This window comes from Vigna angularis, chromosome 1 (genome assembly GCF_016808095.1).
Source record: "Vigna angularis cultivar LongXiaoDou No.4 chromosome 1, ASM1680809v1, whole genome shotgun sequence".
NCBI classification, from domain to species: Eukaryota; Viridiplantae; Streptophyta; class Magnoliopsida; order Fabales; family Fabaceae; genus Vigna; species Vigna angularis.
In genome coordinates, this window is record NC_068970.1 from 51,165,297 (window position 1) to 51,190,848 (window position 25,552).

The following is a 25,552-nucleotide window of genomic DNA, read 5'->3' on the forward strand; positions in this document are numbered from 1 at the left end:
GAAAGCACATTATGGGCTAAAACAAGCCCCTCACTCATGCTATGAAAGGTTAAGTGAATTTCTACTTAAGAATAGCTCTCAAAGGGGTAAAGTTGATTTTACACTTTTCATCAAAAATCTGGAAATAAACCGTTATTCCTACAAATCTATGTAGATGATATTATCTTTAGTTCTACTAACCCTTACTTGTGCCAAGAATTTTCTAAGTGTATGTAGGAGGACTTTGAAATATCCATGATGGGGGAGTTAAATTTTTTCCTTAAATTACAAGTGAAATAATGCTCTACGGGAATATTCATCCATCAATCCAAGTACTGCACTAAAATTCTAAAAAATGCTATTTGGACAAGGATGAAGCAGGTAAGTGTGTGGAACATAAACTATATAAAGATATGATTGGATCCTTGCTCTACTTAACTGTCAGTCGCCTTGACATTATGCACAGTGTATATGTTTGTGCTAGGTTTCAATCTTTTCCTAAAGAGTCTCACTTAACAGCTGTAAAAAGAATAATGAAGTACTTGAAAGGGACTAAGGCAATAAGCTTATGGTACCCAAAAGGTGCAAACATCTCACTAACAGGTATGGTGATTCTAACTTTAGGGGGTTTAAGCTTGATAAGAAAAGTACTAGTGGTATTTGTCATTTGCTAGGATGTTAACTAATCACTTGACACTCAAAAAAGCAAGCTTGTGTGGCTTTATCCATCACAGAAGCTTAGAATATTGTATTTGGGAGTTGTTGTGCTCAATCACTCTGGATTAAGAGTCAATTAGAGGATTATGGAATTCATTTAGATAAAATCCTTCTTAGGTGTGATAACACCAGTGCCATAAATCTCACCAAAAATCCAATCGTACATTCCAAAACCAAGCATATAAAGATAAGATACCATTTCATAAGATATCATGTTGCTAAAGAAGAATGTAAAATTGAATTTGTTGACACATTACATCAATGGGCTGATATTCTCACAAAATCACTATCAAAGGAAAGTTCTATACAATTTGAAATGAATTGAACATTCCAGAATTTGGTTGTAAATCTTAGGAGCTAGAAACGTCTCAATAATACATAAAATTAACTCTGCAGCATAGATTAAAGTAAAGTATATTAAATCTCTTAGAAAATGAAGTCTGTCAGTATTAATCGATTAGATAAAATCCTAATTTATTAAGGGTTTCTTTCTGTTTTAATCTATTAGAGTAAAATCTTAATCGATTAAGGTATTCTTTTTGTTTTAATCAATTAGATTAAAACTTTAATTGGTTAAAACAATATCAATTTCTCTGAAACATTATGCCACTAGGGTTCACTTTGCACCTTAATCCATTAAGTAGACAATTTAATCGATCCTTGCTACTCCCATTCTAGTTTACCAAACCCTAAGAATCAAGGGAATTTTTCTCCTAAATCTTCAAAATTGGCAACTCCCTTCAACCTCTAAAATCAGTTTCCTCCTTCTCATAACTTCCATTCTCAAACGAAAACCCTAGAAATCAGTTTCTTTGGTATTAGTTTCTACCCCTCTTTTCCAATTTCTCAAACCCTAATCCATGTTTATTTGTTCAAACTCAAATGGCTTGATCCTCACGTCCAAAGAGAATGAAAAGAGTTGCAAAGAAAATGAGGTCTACTGATCCAAAAGGATGGATAAATGATGAGGAGGCCCAAACAAACTTCATTTGTTTTTTGAGGATCCACAACATCGTGCCTCACAAGTATCTCGATCTCAACTATTTTCGCAATGAAGGATTTGTATTCCAAGACTAGCTAGCATATCAGGGATTGACTACATTTGTACAAATGACAGGTGATTGGTATCCTAACCTTATTAAGGTGATTGGTCCCACCTTGGTATTCTTGGGTTAAACAAACTTGTTATCTACAAGGCTTGCCTCATATATCTTGATGAGCCTTGTGATTACACATTAAATCGTGTTGAGGGTATGAAGAGAGATGATAGACTGCGTGCATTCGTATTGGCATGGATTATTCTCCCCAGGGGGAGCAATCATGCTCAACTTATCAATGAAGACATTTGTTTGATTCATGCCTTGAAAGCGAAAATTCACAATTAGACATATGTTGTTGGTGATAATATGATCAAGGTAACTCAACTTCTAATGGCTAGCCTGTCCTATGTCGTGTTTCTATCAAAAGTCTTTGAATGTCATTGTTGATATGGTGGATAAGGTGACAAGGGATACAATAGGTCAAACATGATTGCTAAATCAACGTTACACCATATGGGCCTGAGGAAGAGTGAAATTGGCTGGGCTTTTAAGGATGAACACCAGGCCGATGAAGGAGAAGATGTAGACCCTCTCAATGTGAACATGTCTACTATTGCCCCTATTGTCTACCCAAAGAACAATTTTGAGAAACACATGTTGAAGCAGTTGCAGATTTTGATTGCTAATCATTCAACTTATTTGACCATATTTGACACTTTGAACTAGGAGATTATTGTTCTCTAAATGCAAATGAGAAATCAAGACCTTGGTAAAGATGAAGAGATAGAGGAAGATGTAGAATAAAAAGAGGACTAAAAAGAGAAAAGGGGAAACATAAGATTTTGATTAGTTTATATGTTTTCATTTCTATGTTTTTAGCATCTTGTGGTGTTAGTTTCTATGTCGTGAGACTTTTATGTTTTCAGTTATTTTCTTGCTTTATTTTTAATTGTCTAAGTATCTAAACAATTTATGATCAATTTAGATTTTGGACAACTGTACGCATAATTATAATTCAGTAATATCTTTTATGTTTACATAATTATGACTTGCATATATGATGTGATCACTCTTTCTTCATTGTTTTTTATCTATTTCTAACAACACGCATACACACTACACACGCACACACACAATACACACGCTTCAGATGCATACACACATATATTCCATTAATATTTTAAACTTTATATTTTAAATTATCTCTTTCTAAATTTTTTGTTTCTATTTTACGTTTTCTAGTTTTTCTTTTTTTTTCCTTTTATTTAAACGAAATAAGAAAAAAATATATATAAACCGTACCTGGTTGGCCAGCCTCCATCCAGATTTAAATTTAGCTTTTTTGGAATCCAGTTCTGAAAGTGAACCTTGAATTACTACATATATAAACAATGGGAATTATTGTTATTGGTGGATACTGATAAGGGTTTTTACATAGCTTCCTCTGTTCCTGTTTCTTTTGCATTCTTTCAATGGGAAAGTTTCCAAAACCAGTCAATGGTTTTGATCTTCCATGGTTTTAAACCCCCAGCATTTGCACCCTTTCCTAAACGATAAGATTCGCCCACAGATCCTCTCACCAATCACTCTATAAATAAATACCAAGTTCACAACTTTAACCCAATTAGGCTTCATTTCAAATTTAACTGTTTCACTTTTATCTAAATCTATGGCACCTACTGCTGCAATGCTCATGCTCTCCCACAATGGCAACCCACATGCCCCATCATCATCATCGTCATCTCTCACAACCACAACTTTTTCTACGTTGAAAGACTCTGTACTCAAATGGGTTGTCAAACACAACCCTTTAGCCCAACCAGGATCAGAGAAAAACATCATTCAAACTCAAAAGTATTGCATGTTTCATCCTTCTGCTGTAGAAAAGAGGTTCGAAGAAGCCCTTCAACTCTGTAGCTGCTAGTCCTATTCCTTAAACTTTTATTGCTTCCGTTGCTCTTTTCTCTTTCCTTGTTTCATTTCATGTAAATTCGTATCAGCTTGTAAGTACCCTTTATTCACAGAAACAGCAACATGTACATACATCTATCTGTCATAAGCTCTTCTTCTTGGTTCAATTGCTTGCACAAAACTAAACTACCTTATTCTTCGTTAAAAACAATACCTGGGATACCTTTTCAGACCCATTTTAATTTTTTTTAACTAAAGTTTGTTTGTGTTCTTCTTGTTTGCTGAATCTGATTCCTTCTGTTGTTCGACTTGAAATTTATTAAGCAGGAACTAGAATTCTGCTGCCTCTGTTATTTGTACAGTGCGGGCAAAATGATTTTCTTCACAGTTTCATATTTGAACGTGGAAAAGATTGGTAATAGTTGATGAATTCGAAGTTTGCGTGATTCTTTTTTTATTTTTTGCATTAAACTGCATCTGTGAAGATGGTATTATAGACTAAACCAGAATTTTGTTTTGTCATCCACAATCGAGAATGTCGTTCGTTGTGTTCATGTTTAAGTTGTAGTTGTAATCTAAGTTCCAGGATCCTTGTGACTTGAAATTATAAAGTGATCCTTAATTTTATGATCTATAGTCCTTGAATTCAAGGGGATTTTCTGCTTCTTTTTTTGATAGAGTTCTTTTTATGAGAATTGTATATTATTTAATATTCTTTCAATGAATATTATTTAATATTTTTAATGAATAATATTTAATATTTTTTCAATTAACAATAACTTTGTTTTTTGTTTAATGTTAGACATGTTTTTTTTTCAATTTATGTCGAGTAATGTTACTTTCACTTATGTTAATAAGTGTCAGCAGAGAAAAGTGGAATTGAGGTGTATGGAACTGGTTGGATCAATCGAAATTTTGATCGGTTGTAATTAGTAGCTTGCCTTAGAAGTTATTTGTTGGTTAGTCCAAACGGTGGAAGCTTAAGAAGTGTCTGGTTTATTCGAGGTAAGGGAAGCTAGTAATTTAATTATGTTTTTATGTGTTTAATTTATGTTTGAACGCTTGCATGTGTGAACAATGGTATGTTTGATTGAATTGTATTCAAATTTTGAGTTTGACCGAGACCTGTGAACTGGTTGGAATTTCCTGTTGTAGAACGTTCGGTCATTTCTGATTTGGGAAAGAGAGTATGTGAAAATGTGAGTTGGAGTCAGTATGAAATAGGTTCGGTGGAATATGTTTAAAATAACTTAGGAATCAAGTTTGGAACTTTAGAAATTAAGAAAAATATCTGGTTTTGGTCTAAGAAGTGTTATTCAGAATTTTTCAGAAGTTTGGCAAATATTATGCATAACACCGAACGGTTAATGTTGATCGTTCGGCTGTGTCTCGTACTCAGTCATTAATTGGGTTTGGTCTATTAGAGGTGTTATCTATTTATGACCGTTCGGTTTAATCACATTTTTTCGATATTAAACTAGTGTTTGGTCTGGATAGAGTATCTAGTACGCTCTAAGTACTCGGTCTAGTATAAGCATTCGGTCTAAGATTTTAAGAGTTCGATTTGAGTTATGAGTGTTCGGTTTAAGCTCTTTTGGGTTTAGGCTAAGTTCCTAGTAGGTGGTTTTCTATAGTGTTCGGTCCTCTCGATTGGGTAGTGTGAAGATGTTCGGTTTCCAACGCTTACAGGTTTACTCTTTGTTTTATGAATGAAAATATAACTGATGAATGACTGTTTATGTTAAATATGAGAATTTTGATGTTCAAATACCGTGGAAGAGAATTCCAAGGCGGAATGTCTCGTAGATGGTTATTGAATTGTAAAGTACGAATATGGATATGTTAAGCTGGCGTTCATCCTGAAATTCTGAGTATCATTCTCACATAGAGAGAGAGAGAGATTTCATTTGTGAGAATAACAGGAGGTCCTACCACCTCAGGATGCCGAGGAAGGTATTATGGGATTAACCTTGGGTAGTAGCTTGATTGATATCAGTTGTTACACTACCACAAGTGCAAGGACGACTGTAGCTACATATTCATACAATCCGGATGGTCAAGTAATAGTGTTTGGTCTATATATGAATTATGATGTTTATTTTGTATATGATTGCTTGTATTCGATGTTGGCACGAGGTAACGTTCAGTATCACATTGTTTGAACTTGTATGAAATATTTAAATGTGTTTTATAATTAAATAACATTAGCTTACCCTACTTTCTTGTTTTGTCTTGTATTGTTCGTCCGGTTACCTTTTTTTTGCAATGATCATCATGTGCATGTGAGCAGAAGGCGATGAGTGTTCGGTGGAGCAAACATTGGGAGGCAAGGATCCTGCTGCGTAGGTTAGGACCGCTCGGTCATCAGTTGTATATAGTTTTAGATTGGACCGATCGGTCAATAGACTTAGATTATCTTTTGTAAACCAATCGGTTTATACAGGGTGTTGTATAACTGTTCGGTTTATGTCTATATTTTGTATCAAACTTGTGGTACTCTGTAAAGTGTTTTTAGTTTTATGATTATTTTTGGATAACTATAATGATAATCTATGATATAGTATTATGCTATATTTTTGAGATGTTACAATAAGAATATTATTCAATTAATATCAAATAAAGTTAGTATTATTTGGACAATAAAAAAAATTCTTCATTAATATTAATTAGGATTCTATTGATTAATTTTGGAAGCACTATTTTTTGGTTGATAAAAATCAGGTTTTTTTTATTGATATTAATCGAATTTATTTTTTTCTATTTATATTGGAAGAATTTGTTTTGTGGAGCACTATTATTAGTTGAAGTTTTCTTAGCTTGTAAATTCTTTTTTTTATAAATCTGAACGATATTTTTTTTAATTGAAATTTGTCGTAGTTATCATTATGTAGATATTTATGGTTATTAGATTTTTTTTATCAATAATATGATGTTATTCTTTATAATAATTATGATTTTTTTAATATTAAAGCAAACATTTTGTAATATTAATGACATTTATTTCACCAATGTTATTTGAAGGATTTTTCAATTGACATCAATCATAAAGTCATCAAAAGAAAATTCAAATTAGCAATGTCATAAAATAGCTTGAATTCATGTCAACTTAAATATGTGATTGACATCAATCGAAAATAATCGGAGTTGAAATCAATTGAAAAAACATTTTACAATCATCAATTAAAAAACTAGATAAGTTTTGATTAAAAAAAGTAATAATCAAAATTAAACAAAAATGAATGCTTGAAATCCCATTTGAATAATGTCATGAGATTGTCTAGCGTGCTCTGCACTAAGTATGATAATAATTCTTGTCAATAACACTCCTTTTGTAATAAATATTATTTTCGCATAATGGCAAATAGAAATTTAAAATTACAATTTAATTAATTAGAACTTTTTATAATAATATTATTTCCCTAATGGCATAATTTTTTTAAATATTATTTTACTCGTAAAAAATAGACCTGTAATACATTTCTTAATTCACAAACCTATTACTAAATGGATTCTAAACGTGATATACAATCAAACTTAAACCTAATATATGACATATTTACTAAATAAAAAGCATACATTTTTAAAAAGAAAAAAATAACTTTTTACTTAAAAGAAAATTCATATTTATTCATCACCTATTCATTCAACACAAAAATATATATATACAATTACAAAAACATATATACAATTCCTTTAACATTTTTTTTAACAGACCACTTATATACATATTCAAAATCCTTAAACAAATGCTGAAAGTAGATTCAAATATAACTGCTGGGTTAGGCAGACTAACTTGCTATACTAGATTGGACGAGTTCTTTTTTTTATAATGATGTCAAGCTTTCATATTGACCTTCCAAGCATGGTGATGATGAGTTCCTTATATTTAGTTTTTTAACGATATCAGATTGAATATACGACTTGTGCCAAACTCTCGAATTAAAGAAGGAGTGTTGTTCCCTCCACCACCACCCCTTGCTTCCTCCACCTCCCCCTTCTTCTTTTACCCCTCACTTCATCTCTATATTCCTATTTTATCCTTGAGTAAAATATTACTTTTAGGGTTAATATTTTATAATTTCTACACACTGCAATCCTCTACGCGCATGCACGGGCACACAACCTCTTCATCCTCTTTTACGTCCTACTTCGTGCTTTCATTGTTACTGTTTCATTGTGTGAATTCTTTCTCCTCTCTTTCTTTCATTGTGGTGTGAGAGTCTGGTGAGTGAGAGTTGCAAGTGGTGGTGGAAGGAATTGTTCCAGCGGTGCCAAAGTTCAGTCTTGGTGGTGCTTGAATTCAAAGGGATGAAGGTGCACTACGTCAAGTTACGTAATCAACCCTAAATTAACGTGGAAACCCTTAAACGGATATGAGCATCCGTCAGCGGATGTCAACATCCGTTTAAAGGTGAAATAGATGTCGACATCCGTTTTACCTTAAACAAATGTTGACATCCGCTGACGGATGCTCATATCCACAGTAATATATTTGATTCTCATCCCTGCTAACTCTCCAAGCGCGCAAAAGATACATCCATTGTTGACAGGCCATGACATTCGTGTAAACACTTCTCTGTATCTGAATAACCAAGAAGAATGACTTCACATTTTTGCATCTCTCACTCTTTTCTTTTCCATAATCATCAATCTTTTCCCTCTTCATTCTCTTCTTCTTCTTCATTTTCTCTGCACAGTTTTCTATTTTCAAATGTCACCTACGAACGCTTCACGCTTCTCTTCAAAGCCTTTCTCCACCACCCTAACAACCACGCGCCACACCAAGAAGCTGTTTCTCGCGACCTAGATACAAAATCCTCGTCTTTATCCAAAAGACGCGTTTGGGTTAATCCCAACAGCCCTCGAGCCAAACACATCCGAACCAAATCGTCGAGCTCCAGGTACATTTACCTCATCAAACTCGCTGAGTCATTGAACTCGTGCACTCCCACCGCGCAACATGTATCCAAAATTTTGAAGGGTCTAAGAGACAATGTTTCAGAAATCACAAAGCACACAGAGAAAACCCAGCAGAACCAACCACAACAAAGACAGTATATTGAATACATATACAAAAAAATTTATATTCTATCATGCAAATGAAGCAAAGAACAAACTAAACCCAAGTCGCAAAGCACCACTGACCACCGCACACACCGCCGTACTGCTGCACCGCCGAATGACCACCGCAAACACCCCCTCACCGCCGCACCATGAAACCCAAAGGGAAATGGAGAAAGGAAACAAACGAACGGATATGGAAAAGAAATAACGGATGTGAGAGTTGGAGGGGGTGAGAACAAATTTGAGAGTTGGAGGGGATGAGAACATATCTGAGAGAAAAGAGAGAAATTTAAGATGGGAAAAGAAATTGAGACTTGCAAGGGGATGAGTCTGTGCACTGAAAATAAGTGAGTGAGTATGAATAAAAATTCAGGGTTTCAGTAATAAATAGGATTAAAAAGTAAAAGAGGTTAACTTTATAATTAAATTTTTTTATTGAAAGTTGGGGAGGTGGAAGGAGCAAAGGTGGTGGTGGAGGGGGCAACACCCTTAAAGAAGTCATTGCAATCCATTCTTTTTGGTTGGATTGTCGAACTAGTCCATAAGATTTATTTCTTTTTGTCACCCCTACCTTCAAAAACCTGAATAAAATAACACTGATAGGAAGATGGATCCCAATAATAACCAAGTCTTTGTACCAAATCAAAACTTAAAAGATAAAAAAACAAAAACAATTTCCACATAAACTTGTTCGTAAATAAAGCTTCCAACTTTACTAAAGTAAATTAAGTCCAACCAAAGCCTATGGCCATGGAGTGTACAAAGAATTATATACAGTGTATAATTGTATAACCGTAATCACATGAAAACTTAATTAAATGATTGAAGTTATAAAGAAGTATAACTGTAATCACATGAAACCTATATGACAATCCATTAATCACATAAGAAAAAAACTAACAAAAATATTATATAGGAGATAGTGAAATATAAAAATTTGATATTTGAGAAACCAAAAAGACTTAAATACTTTTTAGGGAGATAGTGCAATATAAAAATTTGATATTTGAGAAACCCAAAAGACTAAAATACTTTGTAGGAAAAAAACTAATAAATGAGTATATTATTAGAGCGACCGAGGATAGCATAGACGGTATAATGTTGTGAAGTAAAGTCCAAATTAAGAATTTTAAAATAAAAAAGATCAAAATGAAATAGTAGAAAGAAAGCACAAAAATAATATTTTAGCCTTTAAAAAGTTAATACTTATGTATTATAATTTTAAAAATAAAAATAAACGAGAAAGAGACATCTTCTTTTGTTGTCGTGTATAGTAAGGGACTATTGTTAATGTTGAAGAATCAGGAAATAGAAGAAAAAGACGAAGAGAGGGAGGGAGGAACACGAATTCATTCGTTCTCTCTTTCTCAATTACAACCTATTAACCCATTTATTCTTCACCTTTTCCAACCCTAACAGTCAATTTCCTTCACCCTATCCATGGCTTCCTCGGAGATCGAGGTGGTATCATCATCATCGTCGGTCTCCAAACCCAATGATCAGCCTCTTATCCTCGACGTCTTCACCGCCTCTGCTCACGGCGACTTCAACAAACTGAGAACCTTCGTCGAACAACACGGTGCCTCCGTCTCGGTTCCCGATGTTAGTGGCTATTACGCTCTTCAATGGGCCTCGCTTAACAACTTTCATGACATTGCGCACTATCTCATTCAGGTACCATTCGATAGTATTCCCCTTATTTTATTTGAATGGAAAATTGGGCGTTTCTTTTTTACTTTCTGAATTTAAGTTGGTTTCGGCTTCATATGCAGCAAGTTTCGATTTTTCTTCTTAGAGTGGTTATGTGTCGTTCAAGAAATTAATAGTTTTCAGAACACTCAGTGAAGTTAGTTTATGAAGTGATTTCAGTTGAGCGTGTTTTAATTTGAACTGTACTTGTTATGAAGCATGGAGCGGATGTGAATGCTAAAGACAGCATGCAACAAACAGCATTGCATTGGGCAGCAGTTCGTGGTTCAACTGCGGCTGCTGATGTGCTTGTGGAGAATGGTGCTCAGATTGGAGCTGCTGACATAAATGGATACCGGGTATTGTCTTCCCTTGGTGGTGTACTCTTGCATAGTTGTCAATATTTGTATCAATGAATAGTTTCAGCAGAATTTACATGTTTTCAGTAATCTGGGAGGCGTGGATTGGGTATTTTAACATTTTAAATTATTGCATCCAAATTCATCTCCTAATTTGAATTATTGACCTTTTTTCAACTCTCGGTCTCTGTATTCTAATGTTAACTTTCCATATCCAAATCTAAAGGACTGAATAGCAACTCTATAAAGAATTTTATACTTTATTATTTCATATTCGAATTTCTAAGTATCAGTATTTCACCCAATTAATTGATTGAATTTATAATTTTTTTTAAAACATAAGCTTTGGTGTTTTAGTTATTAAACAATATATGTTTAGGTAAAGAAAATAAAGCCGAGTTTAGTCTATGAAATTGTGACTTATATTTTGCCAATAAGAATAAAATCAATTATTAAAAAGTTGCTTTTAATGATTACTAAAAGCTATCTATATTTTAATTATCGTCTAATAATTGCTGTCCATAAACTCTATTGGTAGACCGGTACATAATAGGTAAGCCCATGGGTTACTGTGTGAGATTAATTGGCACCTCTTCCTGTATAAGGAAAACCCTGGACTTATTCTGCCTACTACCTGTTTAAATGTTTCTACTGTTGCACTATTTTCATCATTAAATGGTTTCTGCAGGCAGTTCATGTTGCTGCACAATATGGTCAGACATCTTTCTTAAATCACATTGTAGTAAAGTACCATACCGATTTTGATGTGCCTGATAATGATGGAAGGAGTCCTCTTCACTGGTACGCCTTGAAGCTTTTTGATTGCTATGTACAATGAAGAAACCGTATTTTGACAATGACTTGGTCGTCAATGTCATGGTCCAAAATTTGCATCTTTCTTTTGCTTTTAATGCACTCATAAAATTGGTTAAATTCTACATAATGCACAGATTATGCTTTGGGATAAACTGTATATTTTCCTGTAAACTAATTATTTTTATGGAGTATTTTGACCTATGAAATGTTTCCTTGCACTTTGAAGAGTTTTGAAGTACCTTAGGTATGTAATGTGTTGTGTCAAATTTGTTGAAGCTCACCCTAAATGATTTGATTTTTTCTAATAATTATGGTTGCATATTCAGCAAATCCATCGAAGAAGTTGAGTTTTTTCCTTCGTTTTTTTTTTTACTTCTTAATTCTCTTGTCCAGGGCCGCATATAAGGGATTTGCTGACACAATCAGATTGCTTCTATTTAGAGATGCATGCCAAGGAAGACAAGATAAAGATGGTAGGGCTAGTCAGAACTTAATTTCCTATACAATTTTTATAAGTTCTCCAATTATGTATTCCTTATACCATGGGGTATCTCGTCTCTCTAGTTTTAAGTATGCTCAAAAACAGTTCAACATAGACTCTCATAATAAGCATAAACATACTTGAAGTCAATCTATAATATGCTGTGATTAGCCATCACTTAGGTGGGCACTGCATGTTATATGTGATTATGTTTTTGGTAATGAGTACTAAACAAGTTTGCATGATTCATGAATAATACTATATTAGATTGAAAAAGCTTTAATTATTATTATTATTATTATTATTATTATTATTATTATGTATTACTATGCATACAATGTACACAATGATTTCATGGTCTTGATGTTACTGTTTCATTGGGTTTGGATGCTGGACTAGTCTATTTGAAATCTAAGAGGCTTGAGACCCGCCTATAGTTTCAAGACTTTGTTTGGGGTATATATTTTAGTTTTTTTGTTGATATCTTAGACTTTGTTTGACATTTGACAAATAAGTCATAGAAGTTGACTACTATTTTTCATTATTACAATAGATTAAATCTTTTTGGTAATACTTTCTTAACAGGTTGATTTTTTCATTTTGTTATAGTTGTGTTGATCTTTTTCTTTTTCGTGATGATACTCAATAAAACTGGTTTTAGGCTGTACACCGTTGCACTGGGCTGCATTAAGAGGACATGCAGAGGCGTGCGCTGTGCTTGTACATGCAGGCACAAAGGAAGAATTGATGGTGAAGGACAATGCTGGACACACCCCTGTACAACTTGCATATGATAAAGGTCATCGACATGTCGCTCCTTTCCTTGTACGTAACATTATATTAATGAGGCTGTTGGTTGTCTAATATGTTACTAACATTCTTGATGGGACTTGTAGTAATTAATAAGCATTTTCAAATTTAGTTTTGCTAGGTGCTTGAAAGTGCTGCAATTAACAGTTTTATTTTAAAATTAATTAGGGGAAAACTAGATAGCATGCTGATGATGACTTCAATACCATTTCATTAGCCAACTGTTCCAAATTCTTAAGCTGTTGTGTAAAAATACTGGAATAGCTTTTTGTAGTTAATTAACAAACCTGTTTTATGTTTTTTTAAACTCAAGTGACACCATTAATTGTTCAGAATATTTTCTGTGTTTTCTAAAACATGGAAAAGCAATCAAGGGAAAAAAGAAGAGGTTATTTTACATGAAGGTAACATCCAAAATTTTGAATAGTTTAATGTACAAAGAATGTGATAATTGTTTAAACATGAATAACAATCTCTAATATTTATGGTAATATTGAATTACTTTCCAACTAAGTATTGTTGAGACATTTTTTTTGTTAAAAGCTCACCTACTAATTATTAGATATTAGGTGGTTTTAATATTTAGGGTGCCTTTGTTAGAGTTTATTTGTAATTTATTTGGATTTATCTTTTAATAAGTGCTTGCATAAGTATTTGAGAGGACTTATTCTTAGAATTTGGGCTCAGGATTAATTCTACAAAGCTGGTAAGCCGAGGACATCCTAGCCTATGAAGGACTAGTAGAGGCTATATTTTAGTCGATATAGATTTTGGGATGACACCCCCACATGCCTGAGACTAGACATCCAGATCATGGACAAATGTGGGTTACCCAATGACAATACCCCTGCATGTGTAGGAATAGACATCTAGAGCATGTACAAATGTGCAGGACTCAATAATGAATCTAGGATAGACTCTAATCTCATTTTACTATTTGGACTTTGGGGCCTGTCTCAAGTATACAGAATTGGGATTGTAAGTGAAGACGGCTTAAGCCTTCTAAGTAAGGATTATATTGTCATATCTCTATTCAAAATCTAAATAGTTGTGAAAATAGATTATGATATGCTGATACAACTTATTTTAATATGCATTCTAGGACAGCTTATGAAAACAATATATCCAGATTTCCTCTTAATATACACGAGTGCTTATACAACTAATTCAATGAGCATTAAGTCAAATCACTATACCGATCAGGGTGCTAGTTATTTTTTAATATTCAGGTTCTTTTGAATCTTAAAAAAAGAATGTTTTGTAAGTTATATTGAAAGTATGCATTTAGTAGTCTTATAGACTTGTAAGTCATGTAGAAGTAATGGTAATGTTAATGCCCAATCCTGTGTATGATTTCTGCTGCTTCTCCTATTCCACGCTTGAGTCCAAGCAGGATAAAGTCACACTTCACTTATGAAATCATGTAATCCTATGTGCCACCCATCCTCTGTTTGCCTAATTGTTGCTTATATTGTTCACAAGTACGATTGCAATTTTCAATGTGCAATCATGGATCATTGATCTCCAGCAAGTTAGAAGCTGGGCCAAAACACCCATTTTGAAAACCCTAAAATCAGTTCATTCCAGTTTTGTTTCACATCCATTTCCTTTCCGACCTGCCCTTATTGTTGGCAGGCTTCTTCTCCTTTAGTTGGTGTGTTGGAGCTTCACCCTGCACTGCTATTGCTGCCTAGGCCCTAGGCCACTGCTGATTGGGCCTCTGTTTGCAAACTTTGTTTTGCAAACTAAAGTTGTATAAAGTGAGACTTTGCCACTGTTTCTCATGCTTCTCTGATTTGTTTCTCCCTATGCTGGTTTTTGAATCAAATTGCTTTTTCTGTTCATCTGTCCTCTTATCTCTTCTCTGATTTACCTTTTTCGGACTGGAGATAACTGTATTTATTTTGTTACAAATGGGCCTAAGCATATCATATATAATTATAATTATTCTTGGAATCAGACTATGACATTTAAAATGGTCCTAAGTGTTTCTCTTTATCTTTTATTATTAATGATCATTATAATATACTATAGTTATTGCTGAATGTATATTACTGCGGTTACTGTTGGAGATTCCATATCGACTAAAGATATTATCAAATTATAGCGTATAAGTAGGTTGAGATAGTTTTAAAGTCCACTTTCTAAGATGCTATTAGAACCTATTCTACTTTATTGGGCCATTATTGGACAATCCATAAATATCTATTCCCATGCTTGAGATGTTGATCGAGTGTGTGTTAGAAATTCTACATCAACTAAAGATATGATCAAATTATAGTATAGGTGAGTTAGGCTTAAAATCCACTTTATATGAATATGAATTTCAGATTTAAGTTTGCTTAATGTTGTAATTTAGAAGAGGTTATTGTTTTTATATTTGTTGTTTCTTTATGCATATATGTTACATATGTATATAATTAACGTAAGATCTTACCATCTTGGTTACATGTTTTCATCCCCATCCCAAGTTGTATCTTAAGTTAACAACATTGCTGCCTAGTAGGATAAGATTGGGATCATCCAGAAAACTGATAAACATGTGGGATCGGCCCTCCCCGGCTAATTTGGGCAGGAAGTTCCATGTTGGACTTTTGCAACCTGGTTTAGAAAAAAGGTTTTTGTTGCTTTTACCCCTTTTTGAGTTGCAGACCCACAACTTTGCGAGTTGAGCCTAGATGAGCAAAAGCCCAATCTGGTGTTTCTTTAAGCCCCCAAATCTCTTTTCTCTTCATGTGACAGCATTTATCTCTCATTTATGTCAACATTTGAAGTTTTGAACCCCTCTTTCTGCATTCTCAATTTTGTTGACTTCTATATTTTTTGTTCCTTTTTCTTTTGGTTGTAAGTTCTATGATTCCTTTTTCTTTTTTCTTATTTAATACTTTTGTGTATACACTTGACTGACAGAGCATTTAACCATAGTGGCACTTTGAGTTTCTTTACACATCTGAAGTTAGTTTTGTGAACGATGGGAGCATGTTTTATATATTTGAAATCGACAAATTAATTTGAGAGCAACTATGCTGTTACCTTAAACCATCAAATTTAACTTCTTAAAAGTGCACCCCCACCGGTGACTTGTTGCACTTTGTTTATGCAGTTATACTGTTATTGGCTTCGTAACTGATTAGTGTTACACTTTTGCAGTCAAATCAACAACGGGCTCATAGCAACAACTGGAAAGGGAAACTTTGCCGTGGGGTGGTGACAGATATTGGTTATGCTCCCATCTTGTTGTGTATTATGATCTTTCTCCTGATCCTCTTCATCAACTCAGTTATCGCTGGTACTCAACTTGTACACCAATTTGCAACATCCACACTTTTGCACTCATTAATTGTTACTTGAGCTTTTTGTGGTGACTCAACTTCAATGAATCTTTTCCACTAATGCCAGCTCCTAACCTTGGAAAGATTACTGCTACTGCTGGACTTTGGGCATGGACAGCACTTTCCCTAGAAGCTGCTGCCCTGATTATGTTTTATAGGTGTAGTAGGTAGGTAATCTTCTTTTCATGTATTCTTTCTGTTTGGGTTTTTGATGTGTTGATATAAACACATATACTTTCTTTGTATTTGTGTCATGTTGGATGCCTTCTACTGATGCATGCCTGTCTCATCTTGTGAATACTCCAATAAAATTCTATAGGAACTCAGCTGAGACTTTAGGACCAAAAATTGACCAGTGTTTCATTTTCTTGTGTTCAAGTCATGTTGAACACAGTCGCTGAAGAAGAATTGTAGAATAACCATTTCTGTTTGTCAGTCTGCTTATTACAATTTACCATGAAATCACAAACTGTAAGAAAAAAAATATGAGTTTATTGATTGGAACCCTCCTGAAATCCTTGTAAGATCAATCTGATTCTTGTATGATGTAGAATGAACAGAAATGAACTGAAGTAGATACCTTAAGGACCTGAAATATTCTCCTCCAATGAATTCCAAAAATACTTGATATCCCCACCTCTGTTGGTTTCCCTCACTTCTTTCTATAACAATCGTCCCTCTAGTGGTAACTAACTGTGGTAAATATTTTGTTACATTGAGTAATGCCTTTAAGGCTATTGATTTGTGGCTTGCATCATTTAGTGATTTTTAGGGTGACTATTGACATCTGATGACATAGCAAAGTACTCAGTGATGAGCAATAAGTGCTGTGGGAATATAAACATGTTTACTTCCAATAGTTGAACTCAAAGCCAAACAACCAAGAAAGACAACAAACAACAAAACAGTTACATAAATACAAACGCAACTTATAGTCCAAAAATATCATGCACGGAGTCAGGGGTACTTGGCTTGAAGATGGTGAGGAGGGTGCGATAAGAATGTGATGAAATAGAAGAGGAGGACTGGATGCTATGTTGTGAGGAAGGAGTAGATTGGGGAACAAGAAAGAGGTGTGGTGTGCTCTTGCAATGTGAGGAAGATGAAAAATAATAGTTTTTTCTTTTCCTAAAAGCAACATGGCACATACCTAAAACAAGCAACTTAAAATAGAAGTAAAATTATTATAACATGTGCCAACCGATTAGTGGGCCAACCCAACCTTGGCCTGTATGGGCTATCAGGTCAAACGAGCTAGACAATGCTTTTGTCTGTTTAGGCCACCTTTTTTGAAGCCTAACCTTGCCTTTTTTGAATTGTTTAGTTTAATCGAAGTATTTGAGTTAATGGGAGACAGAAGAGAGGAGAAACAAAGCCATTAATATGCAAACCTTGACCATTTGCAATAAAAATGTGGTCTAGGCCATCAAATTGACTTAATTGATGTAAATTTTGAGGCTCACTAGTAACATGGAAATATGCACCTGAGTTAGGGATTCATGTAGAGTTTGAGGCACCTTGTGAAGAATTCTTAGGAAGCATAACACTAGGAGTAGTTGAGTTGGCATTAGTATCTCAATTTGGGTTCTTGATAATTTGCATTAGTTCTATAAAAGCAAATATTGGCAATGTGACGATACTTGAAGCAAATTTCATTTTGGAAGTTCACAAAAATGTCTTGTACAACCTCTTCGAGAACCATCATGGCAGCCACCATTACTGCCACCTCGATCTCCATATCCACCATGACTACCACCATCGCGAGCATATCCACCATTAGAGCCACCACATTGTTCAACAATGTCACCTGAATTGGATGAGTTAGAGAGTTCATAAACTTGATTGTAGTTGACAAAGGAAGAGAACTATTTTTTCGGAACCTATTGGAATTCACGCTCAACTCAACTTCAACAGCTGGAGGTGTCTTGAACTGGCTTTCAATAACTTAAATTACTAGTGCATTATCTTGCACTACTCCTTATTCATTTCACAGAATAAAATATCCATTATTTGATTCTTTCTGTTGAGTGAGTGTGCCTTATAGTGACCGAGAGATACGATTAGGATCCTATTATCGGATTCCTAACAAGCACACACCATTGTGAGCATGTGATGCTACTCATGTATTTTATTCTATACTTGATACGAGTGAATTGAGCCAATGACTTGAGAGGACCGATTTTGACAATGTTGACTGAAACCAGGTTAGCAACATAAGAAATGATGGAAATTAGGAGTCAGTATGGAAAAAAATGAACATAAGAATATGGAAATTCTATTGAATGCAAAATCGCTAAATGTTCATTGATAGTATAAATTCTTTTATAACTTTGACCGGGTCTGAATTTTGGAAATGCTTCTACAGTTTTGTTGTCATATATTGTGTTATTTTTTTTATCTTGTATTTGCTGTCCATATTCATGATACCAAAATATATGTTTGCTATATATGTATTATTAAACATGATAACGTGTCCTGACTACTGAATTCTCAAAAAAGAAAATAAGATTTTGGAGTTCAATTCTAAAATTTCATTCAACACTACTTTATTTAATGTTACTTCAATCTTATGCAGCAAAGATCCTGGTTATATAAAACGGCTGGGAGACTTGGGTACTCAAAGTGATACTGAGGTATGCAGTCCATTTGTAGCTTTTGTTTCATTCAATATTGCTTTTGAGTGATGAATGTTTTTAGGAAAAGACTTGTACATGCAAAACAGATTGTATAAATGGAAACTATCGTTTCATGGGTCCTCCTTTTTTATTAATGGCGTCGTGGTAGTAAGTGGGGAACATAAACATATGCGTATTGCTATTGCTATTATACTACATTTATTGTAACTTTGATATCATGTGTTTCATAGAAATTACTTGGTTTTATTTCAGCAGACAATGTACGTGTCACTTGAATTGTGTTGCATGTGAGGGAACACACTCGACTTCATGCAACTCCCTTAGATTTCACTAGAGCACTGGCTAGAAAAATATGATTATATGTTTAATATGAATCATGCCTTGCTTTAATATAGGCTCATTTACTTTTCTTTATGTTGTAAAATCTTAGTTTTATGTTTTACATTTTGCAGGATCCTTTATTGAATATTGATCTGAATAGTTCCTCTGTTTGGACAGGAAATTGGTCTCAACTTTGCCCTACCTGCAAGGTTTACATGATATTCTTTGTAGTATATTTTTTTCTTTGTAGCATTTAAAGTGTCTAATTTTGACATTTCACATGCATTTATGTTTTACTTTATTATATTCTCAGAATAAGTTATCACTTATCAGGGTTTCTCAAATTGTATCATCAGATAATAAGACCTGTACGATCTAAGCATTGCCCTACCTGTAAGCGATGTGTGGAACAGTTCGATCACCATTGTCCATGGATATCTAACTGTGTTGGGAAGGTAGGGGGTTTTGTGCTATCTGAATTGTTACCCACGAAATCAAAAGTGCATTTTTATGATGAATTTCTTTTATTTTCAGTTCTAATAACAATATATGGCAATGTGATAAATCAACAAGATTCTTTCATTCATCAATACATTTGATTTGGAAATAAGATGTCCTTCTTAACTTTCTGGTCAAATCAAGAGCTGTTTTTCTTCTTTTCCTCAGTCTATATTCTTCAAGCTTTATTTTCATACTTGGTATGGATCTTGCAGAGGAACAAAAGGGATTTCTTTATTTTAATCTGTCTGGGAACGTTGACTTCTTCCGTTTCTGCTGCCGTTGCAGTTCAAAGTATGTCTTGAAGAACTCTTATGCACTATTCTACATACTTAAAACTGCATAATTTATATTTTCACTTGAAATATATAACACTTGTTTTCTATGTCAGGAATTTGGACATCTACACCAACATTACTGGCAGGAGAAACATGGATCCATTTTATGTTAGTACAACATCCAGGTTTAGTTGTGTTTTTGGTGATGGACGCAGTTGTTTTCATTGCAGCTACAACATTAACAATAACGCAGACTTCCATGGTGATTGCTTATTCCCTCTCCGCAAATAATAATTTAGATCTGTATGTGCAAATATATTAGGGAAAATTACTGGGAAACAAAAAATAATTTAGATCTGTATGTGCAAATATATTAGGGAAAATTACTGGGAAGAATTATTTATAAATATATATTAATAAACATCTTCCAAGAAGGCAAAATAACCTCCTTTTGTTAGAATGACAATATTTTCTGATCAAACCTGGTAGCTTACCACAAATAATAAGAAAAACCTCCACAGGCTCAATTCTCCTAGAAACGACTATATTTCTCTGCCTTGCTTCTGTTAAACTAGGGAAGAGAGAAACATTGAGCTGAAACAGTCTGTTTTTGACATAGCATGGGGGCTTTGTTTATATTGAGAAAAAGAAATCAATATAATAAATAGAGGAGATTTGATATCCTCTAATATTATATATGATACGGGAATAAATAAAAAAGTTCCTAATAATACATATATAATCTATATATTTCTGATTATATAGGATCATCTCCTTAGTTCTATTATTATAACACTCCTCAAACTAGAGCATAAGGATATACGCTAATGGTATTTTTTCTTATTAGTTTTCATCATTCCTTCAGTTGAGCAACTTATCTCATACTCCATATCATAATTGTTGTGTACAAACATCTCTAATATTCAGCTTCTTACTTTCTGTTACTCTAACACCTTTAAGATAACTGGAAAGTTTTTCGTGTTTGTATATTGTAATGCAGATTGCTCGAAATGTGACCACAAATGAACTAGCAAATTCTTCCCGCTATGATTATCTTCGTGGACCTGATGGGCGATTCAGAAACCCATATAACCATGGTTGTTGGAAGAATTGTGCTGACTTCCTTTCTCTGGGATATACAAATGATGATGAAATTGCTTGGCCTCGATTACAGCAGGTGGCAACTTGAACGTTCTGCCATGCCGTGTCTATGCATCCTTTGTTATATTGTCACATAGTTTTAATTCGTAGATATGTAGATGATAGTAATTTTCGGCTAGGGTGTTCATTCACTGACACATGTACATTTTATTAGAGAGCACAAAGAAATAAAACATTTTTTTTTTCATTTGGGGTATCAGAAGATAACATTATTTGATTCCCTCAAGTGACAGTTGTGCTATTGTTTGGTGGGATATCCACTACTTTAGAGGGAAGTGCATTTAAAGGACTGAAACAAATGTCTTTTAACTAACACTATGCTTTGGCATGGATGAAAAATTGGTTGGTGTAAGATGTGGAAATGGAACTGAATTTTGACAGTGCTGGTCTTGAGCATTGGAACAACACTATTTAGCCTTTCCTTTGACTGGTGGGATTTATTTTAATGGTAGGCGATGGGGACTGATCTTCTGATAAGGTTTTTCATCCCTTGTTGTCTCTGCTATGACCAAATTCTCCCTTGGTGATTCATATACGTGAGTGTGTGTGTGTCTCTCTCTATATATATAATGTATGTTTGAAAAGGGAATGTATGTATGTATGACATCATAGTGTTTTTCAAACAAAGCATGTATTAGATGTACCTATTTTTGTGCTAATAACGGACACTTTGGTTTAATTTATTGGTATGAAAACGACAGAACGGAAAAGCTATTCATATTCTTAGGAATTTTCTCAAATGTGGTTGAATGAAAACAACAAAGGCAAACCACTAATTTATTGATGTCAGACAAAAGAGTTAGTAAAAAGTGGTTTAAGAAATTATATAATTTTTCTATGTTTTGCTTCTGAAAAATATAAGAATTCAATTAAACAATTACCTTATAGAAAATTATAATAATTTCTATGATGTACCCAAATAACCAAAATTAGGCTCACATCTGTTTTAGGGTACTTTAAATTTAGGTTGAGCTACGCATTTTTTTTTTATCTTTCAGGTGTGAAGGATTGTCTATCTTGCTTACATTAATATAAAATAGTATTTTAACACCTCCAACTGTACATGGTAAATATATTTTTTATATGCTATCGTTAAATTTTGTAAATTAAAACTATTGACTCAATTCACATTTTATCACTAAATTATCATTACTCTTACGAATTTTGTTGTTTAAGTGTTTTTCTTCATATATCGTCATTACGTTCTTCAATTTTTGCACATTTTACCATTATAGATTTTTTTATACATTTAACCATTATAGATTTTTTTATACATTTAACCAATGTATAAATAACAAAATGACCGTTTGTTTTATAAAAATCGGTAATAAATTGAAGTCATATTTTAGAAAAACGTTAACATTTTGTTCACAATTAACATTTTGATAAAATGTGCGAAATCTAAAAAAAAATTGTAAATGTGAGAAAGGATATTGTAAAATTTGTAAATTGATGATAGTGGAGAAAAGATGTGAAATTAAGTCTAAATTATTTCATTGTAATTATTAATGAATCAAATTAATATAAAAGTAACATTTAATTCAATTTAAATTAAAAGATAATAGTATAATTATAAAGTACTTTGTAGCATAAAGGATAAGATGTATTTTTAAATAAAAGTAGCACGATTACAATTGTCACAACCTAAAATATCCAATCTTGTCGAACAAATAAACATTAACACAGGATAATATTTGTCTTCCACTTGTATTAATGATCATACAATCAAATGAAAGTGAGGGTGTTGGACTTTTGAACAATAAACAATATACTAAATTCATTTGGGGTCATTTGATGCGAGTGATAAATTGACCAATTTGTATTTAAACTATTCATTTCTTCTTCTTCTTTCTTGTAGAGAAACTATGCTCGCACTGGTACTCCTTCATTGGTTGTTTCAGACTCCCTGTCTGAACCATTTGTTGTTGTTAACAACCGCCATGGTCACTCATTGCCTCCACTGCATTGGTTATCCTCGAAGAGGTTCATTTCCAAAAACATTTTCTTTCGTTGCTACCGTGTAATCTGGATGGGCTATTCTGGAAAATTTATGGACAGCATAACGTTGACAAAAATCTTTCTAAAAAATACTCAATGTATTATGACTTATTGTGTTTTTACGTTGAGTAATACAAAGAATTATGTAGACATTAATTATATTATATACTTTAATTTTAGAAGCATTCCTAATATTTACCATCTTCGTAAAGATAATTAATATAACAACATGTAACCATATACATTTAAGTTTATCCAATAATTTTTTTCATACACTTAAAATATTTTTGTTTTGCTTTTTATCATTCTTTTCGGACTTTGTCACGTGTATCTCACATCGAAGTCGGGTTCTTTACTTTCTTTATGATTAACTTTGCTTTCATTGTGACTGACTTGTTTTTTGCTTTCATTGGCTTCTTCTTAGCCTTAATCGACATGTTTCTAATTGGGTTCTTTATTGTCTTTGTGGCCGACTTGTCATTAAGTGAGTTCCTCTCAATAGGTCGAGCTCTTTTTAAGAGATCGGACAATTCCCATGCCTTCTTCACACCAAACTCATCATCCATTTTAAGTCGTCACTTCTATCTTACACCTCTAGTGTAACTCTAAGATCATTCTCAGCATGCAACTATTCTTGCAAACTTAACACTTCTTGTTCAAGTTCGAGGCATCGCTTATGTAAAATATACTTTCTTCTCTCTAAGCTTGCTCATAACTCTACATTGCCTCTAATTTCCTTGTCATTTCTTTGTTGCAAAATGCTTCTTGCAAGCTCTAACCTTTGGATAATGAGCTCATCTTTGTACATGTTCAAGCTATTCAAGCTTTCCACTTTCTTCACCAACTTATCTAAGTTATCTATATGCTCTATCGAGTTATCTAAGATCCCTAACAAGTTGCCCGAGTTGGTCACATGCTCCACCGAGCTTTCCACGTGCTCTACCAAGCTCTCCATGTTCCTTTTCGAGCTATCCAAGATCTCCATACTCTCTGCCAAGCTTTCTAAGCTTTCCAAGCATCTCCTAGGGTTATTTGAGCTTTTGATGCCCTTTTCTAAGCTACTAAGTTGTCTAGCCAACCTATCCACATTACTCAGTTATCTTGCCCTCTTGTCGACACTACTCGCTTGTCTTGTCAAGTTCTCTGGGTGCTTGTATGCGGCCTCTAAGCTACGTGCCATCAACATTATCCCCTCTTCTTCGTTAGTTTCTTTAAAAAGGTAGTTTATTTCCTTCTTTCTCTCAAACCGAGAATCCTTCGCAAAATGATCGACTTTCCCACAACTAAAATACTTGCTTGAGTAACAGTTGTTTGCATAATGGTCATGCTTACCACACTTAAAGCACTCAACATTTGAGTTACTTGACTGACCTCCTTTCTATAGATCTTGTGTTAATTTTTGTTGACCAAATTGTTCTTTCTCTTCTTCTTGTCCTCAACTTCTACCACCAAAGACTTCTACCTTGAGTGTTATGCGTATTGTTGCCTTTGGTTGAAGTGCTTGATCGAGTGGCTCCCACTTCTTCCTTCTTTGCTACTCATTCGTCTCAAACGACATGACAAGCTCTTCAATCAAGAGCATTGACAAGTCTTTGGACTCCTCAATGACGCATACTATATTCTCAAAGTCGTCAGTCAACGACTTTAATATTTTCTCCATTATTTAGTTAGTGGGTAGCGTTTCTCCATTTCTTTTGAGTTGGTTTACCACTATTTTGACCCGAGAGATGTACTCGACTACTCTCTTAGTCTCTTTCATCCTCATGCTCTCCAAATCTTCCTTGAGAGTTTGACATTGAACCTGCTTCACACAATCATCTCCCTTATATGCTTTCTCTAGAATGTCTCACACTTCTTTTGAAGATTTTGCACTGGCAATTTTCTCAAAGTCGGTCTCGTCCATAGCTTGGTACAAGATGTACATGGCTGCCTTGTCCTTTACACACAATTCTTTCAACGCTTTCAACTGGGCATTCGACCAAGTCATGGTGTTGACTGGTTCTTCGAAACCATCTTCAACCACTTCCCAATTTTTTTGAGAGCCAAGAAGAACCTTCATCTTCAAAATCTAATTACCATAATTTACCGCTTTTGTCAACTTGAGCAAGGACATACTGTTTTCAAGGTTGGCCATCTCACTCAAACTTTCCCAACCTCTTTCTAACTCTTTTTTTTAATACTCAAACACACAAGCTCATAAGCTTTGATGCCAATTTGTTGACAACAAATCTTTATGAAAAATACTCATGTATTATGACCTGTATTTTTACATTGAGTAGTACAAGGGCTATGTATAGACATTAATTATAACTGTTATGATTAATGAACTTTATTGCATGTCTTAATCATTACTAGAAGCACTTCTAACCTTTGCAATCTCCTAAGACAATTAATATAATAACTTGCAACTACCTACATTTAAGTTTACCCAATGCATAATATGAAATGTATTTATCAATTAG

General features: G+C 33.8%; 1 protein-coding gene and 1 long non-coding RNA gene across 2 annotated transcripts; both read left to right on the top strand.

Moving 5' to 3' along the window:
• Positions 1-3,097: 3,097 nt before the first annotated feature.
• LOC128196165 (uncharacterized) lies at positions 3,098-6,218 on the top strand. The gene is made up of 2 exons (XR_008248369.1): positions 3,098-3,626; positions 5,938-6,218. It is a non-coding gene; the product is annotated as an uncharacterized LOC128196165 (long non-coding RNA).
• A 3,769-nt stretch (positions 6,219-9,987) lies between these two features.
• On the top strand, positions 9,988-21,597 carry LOC108347147 (probable protein S-acyltransferase 23). Its single transcript, XM_017586298.2, has 13 exons — positions 9,988-10,385; positions 10,619-10,759; positions 11,448-11,560; positions 11,969-12,048; positions 12,718-12,881; positions 16,017-16,155; positions 16,266-16,365; positions 18,774-18,831; positions 19,287-19,364; positions 19,512-19,610; positions 19,869-19,947; positions 20,045-20,193; positions 20,932-21,597. Exons 1-13 carry the CDS (start codon positions 10,152-10,154, stop codon positions 21,118-21,120), a joined length of 1,623 nt encoding a protein of 540 aa, XP_017441787.1. The 5' UTR covers positions 9,988-10,151; the 3' UTR covers positions 21,121-21,597.
• Positions 21,598-25,552: the final 3,955 nt, after the last annotated feature.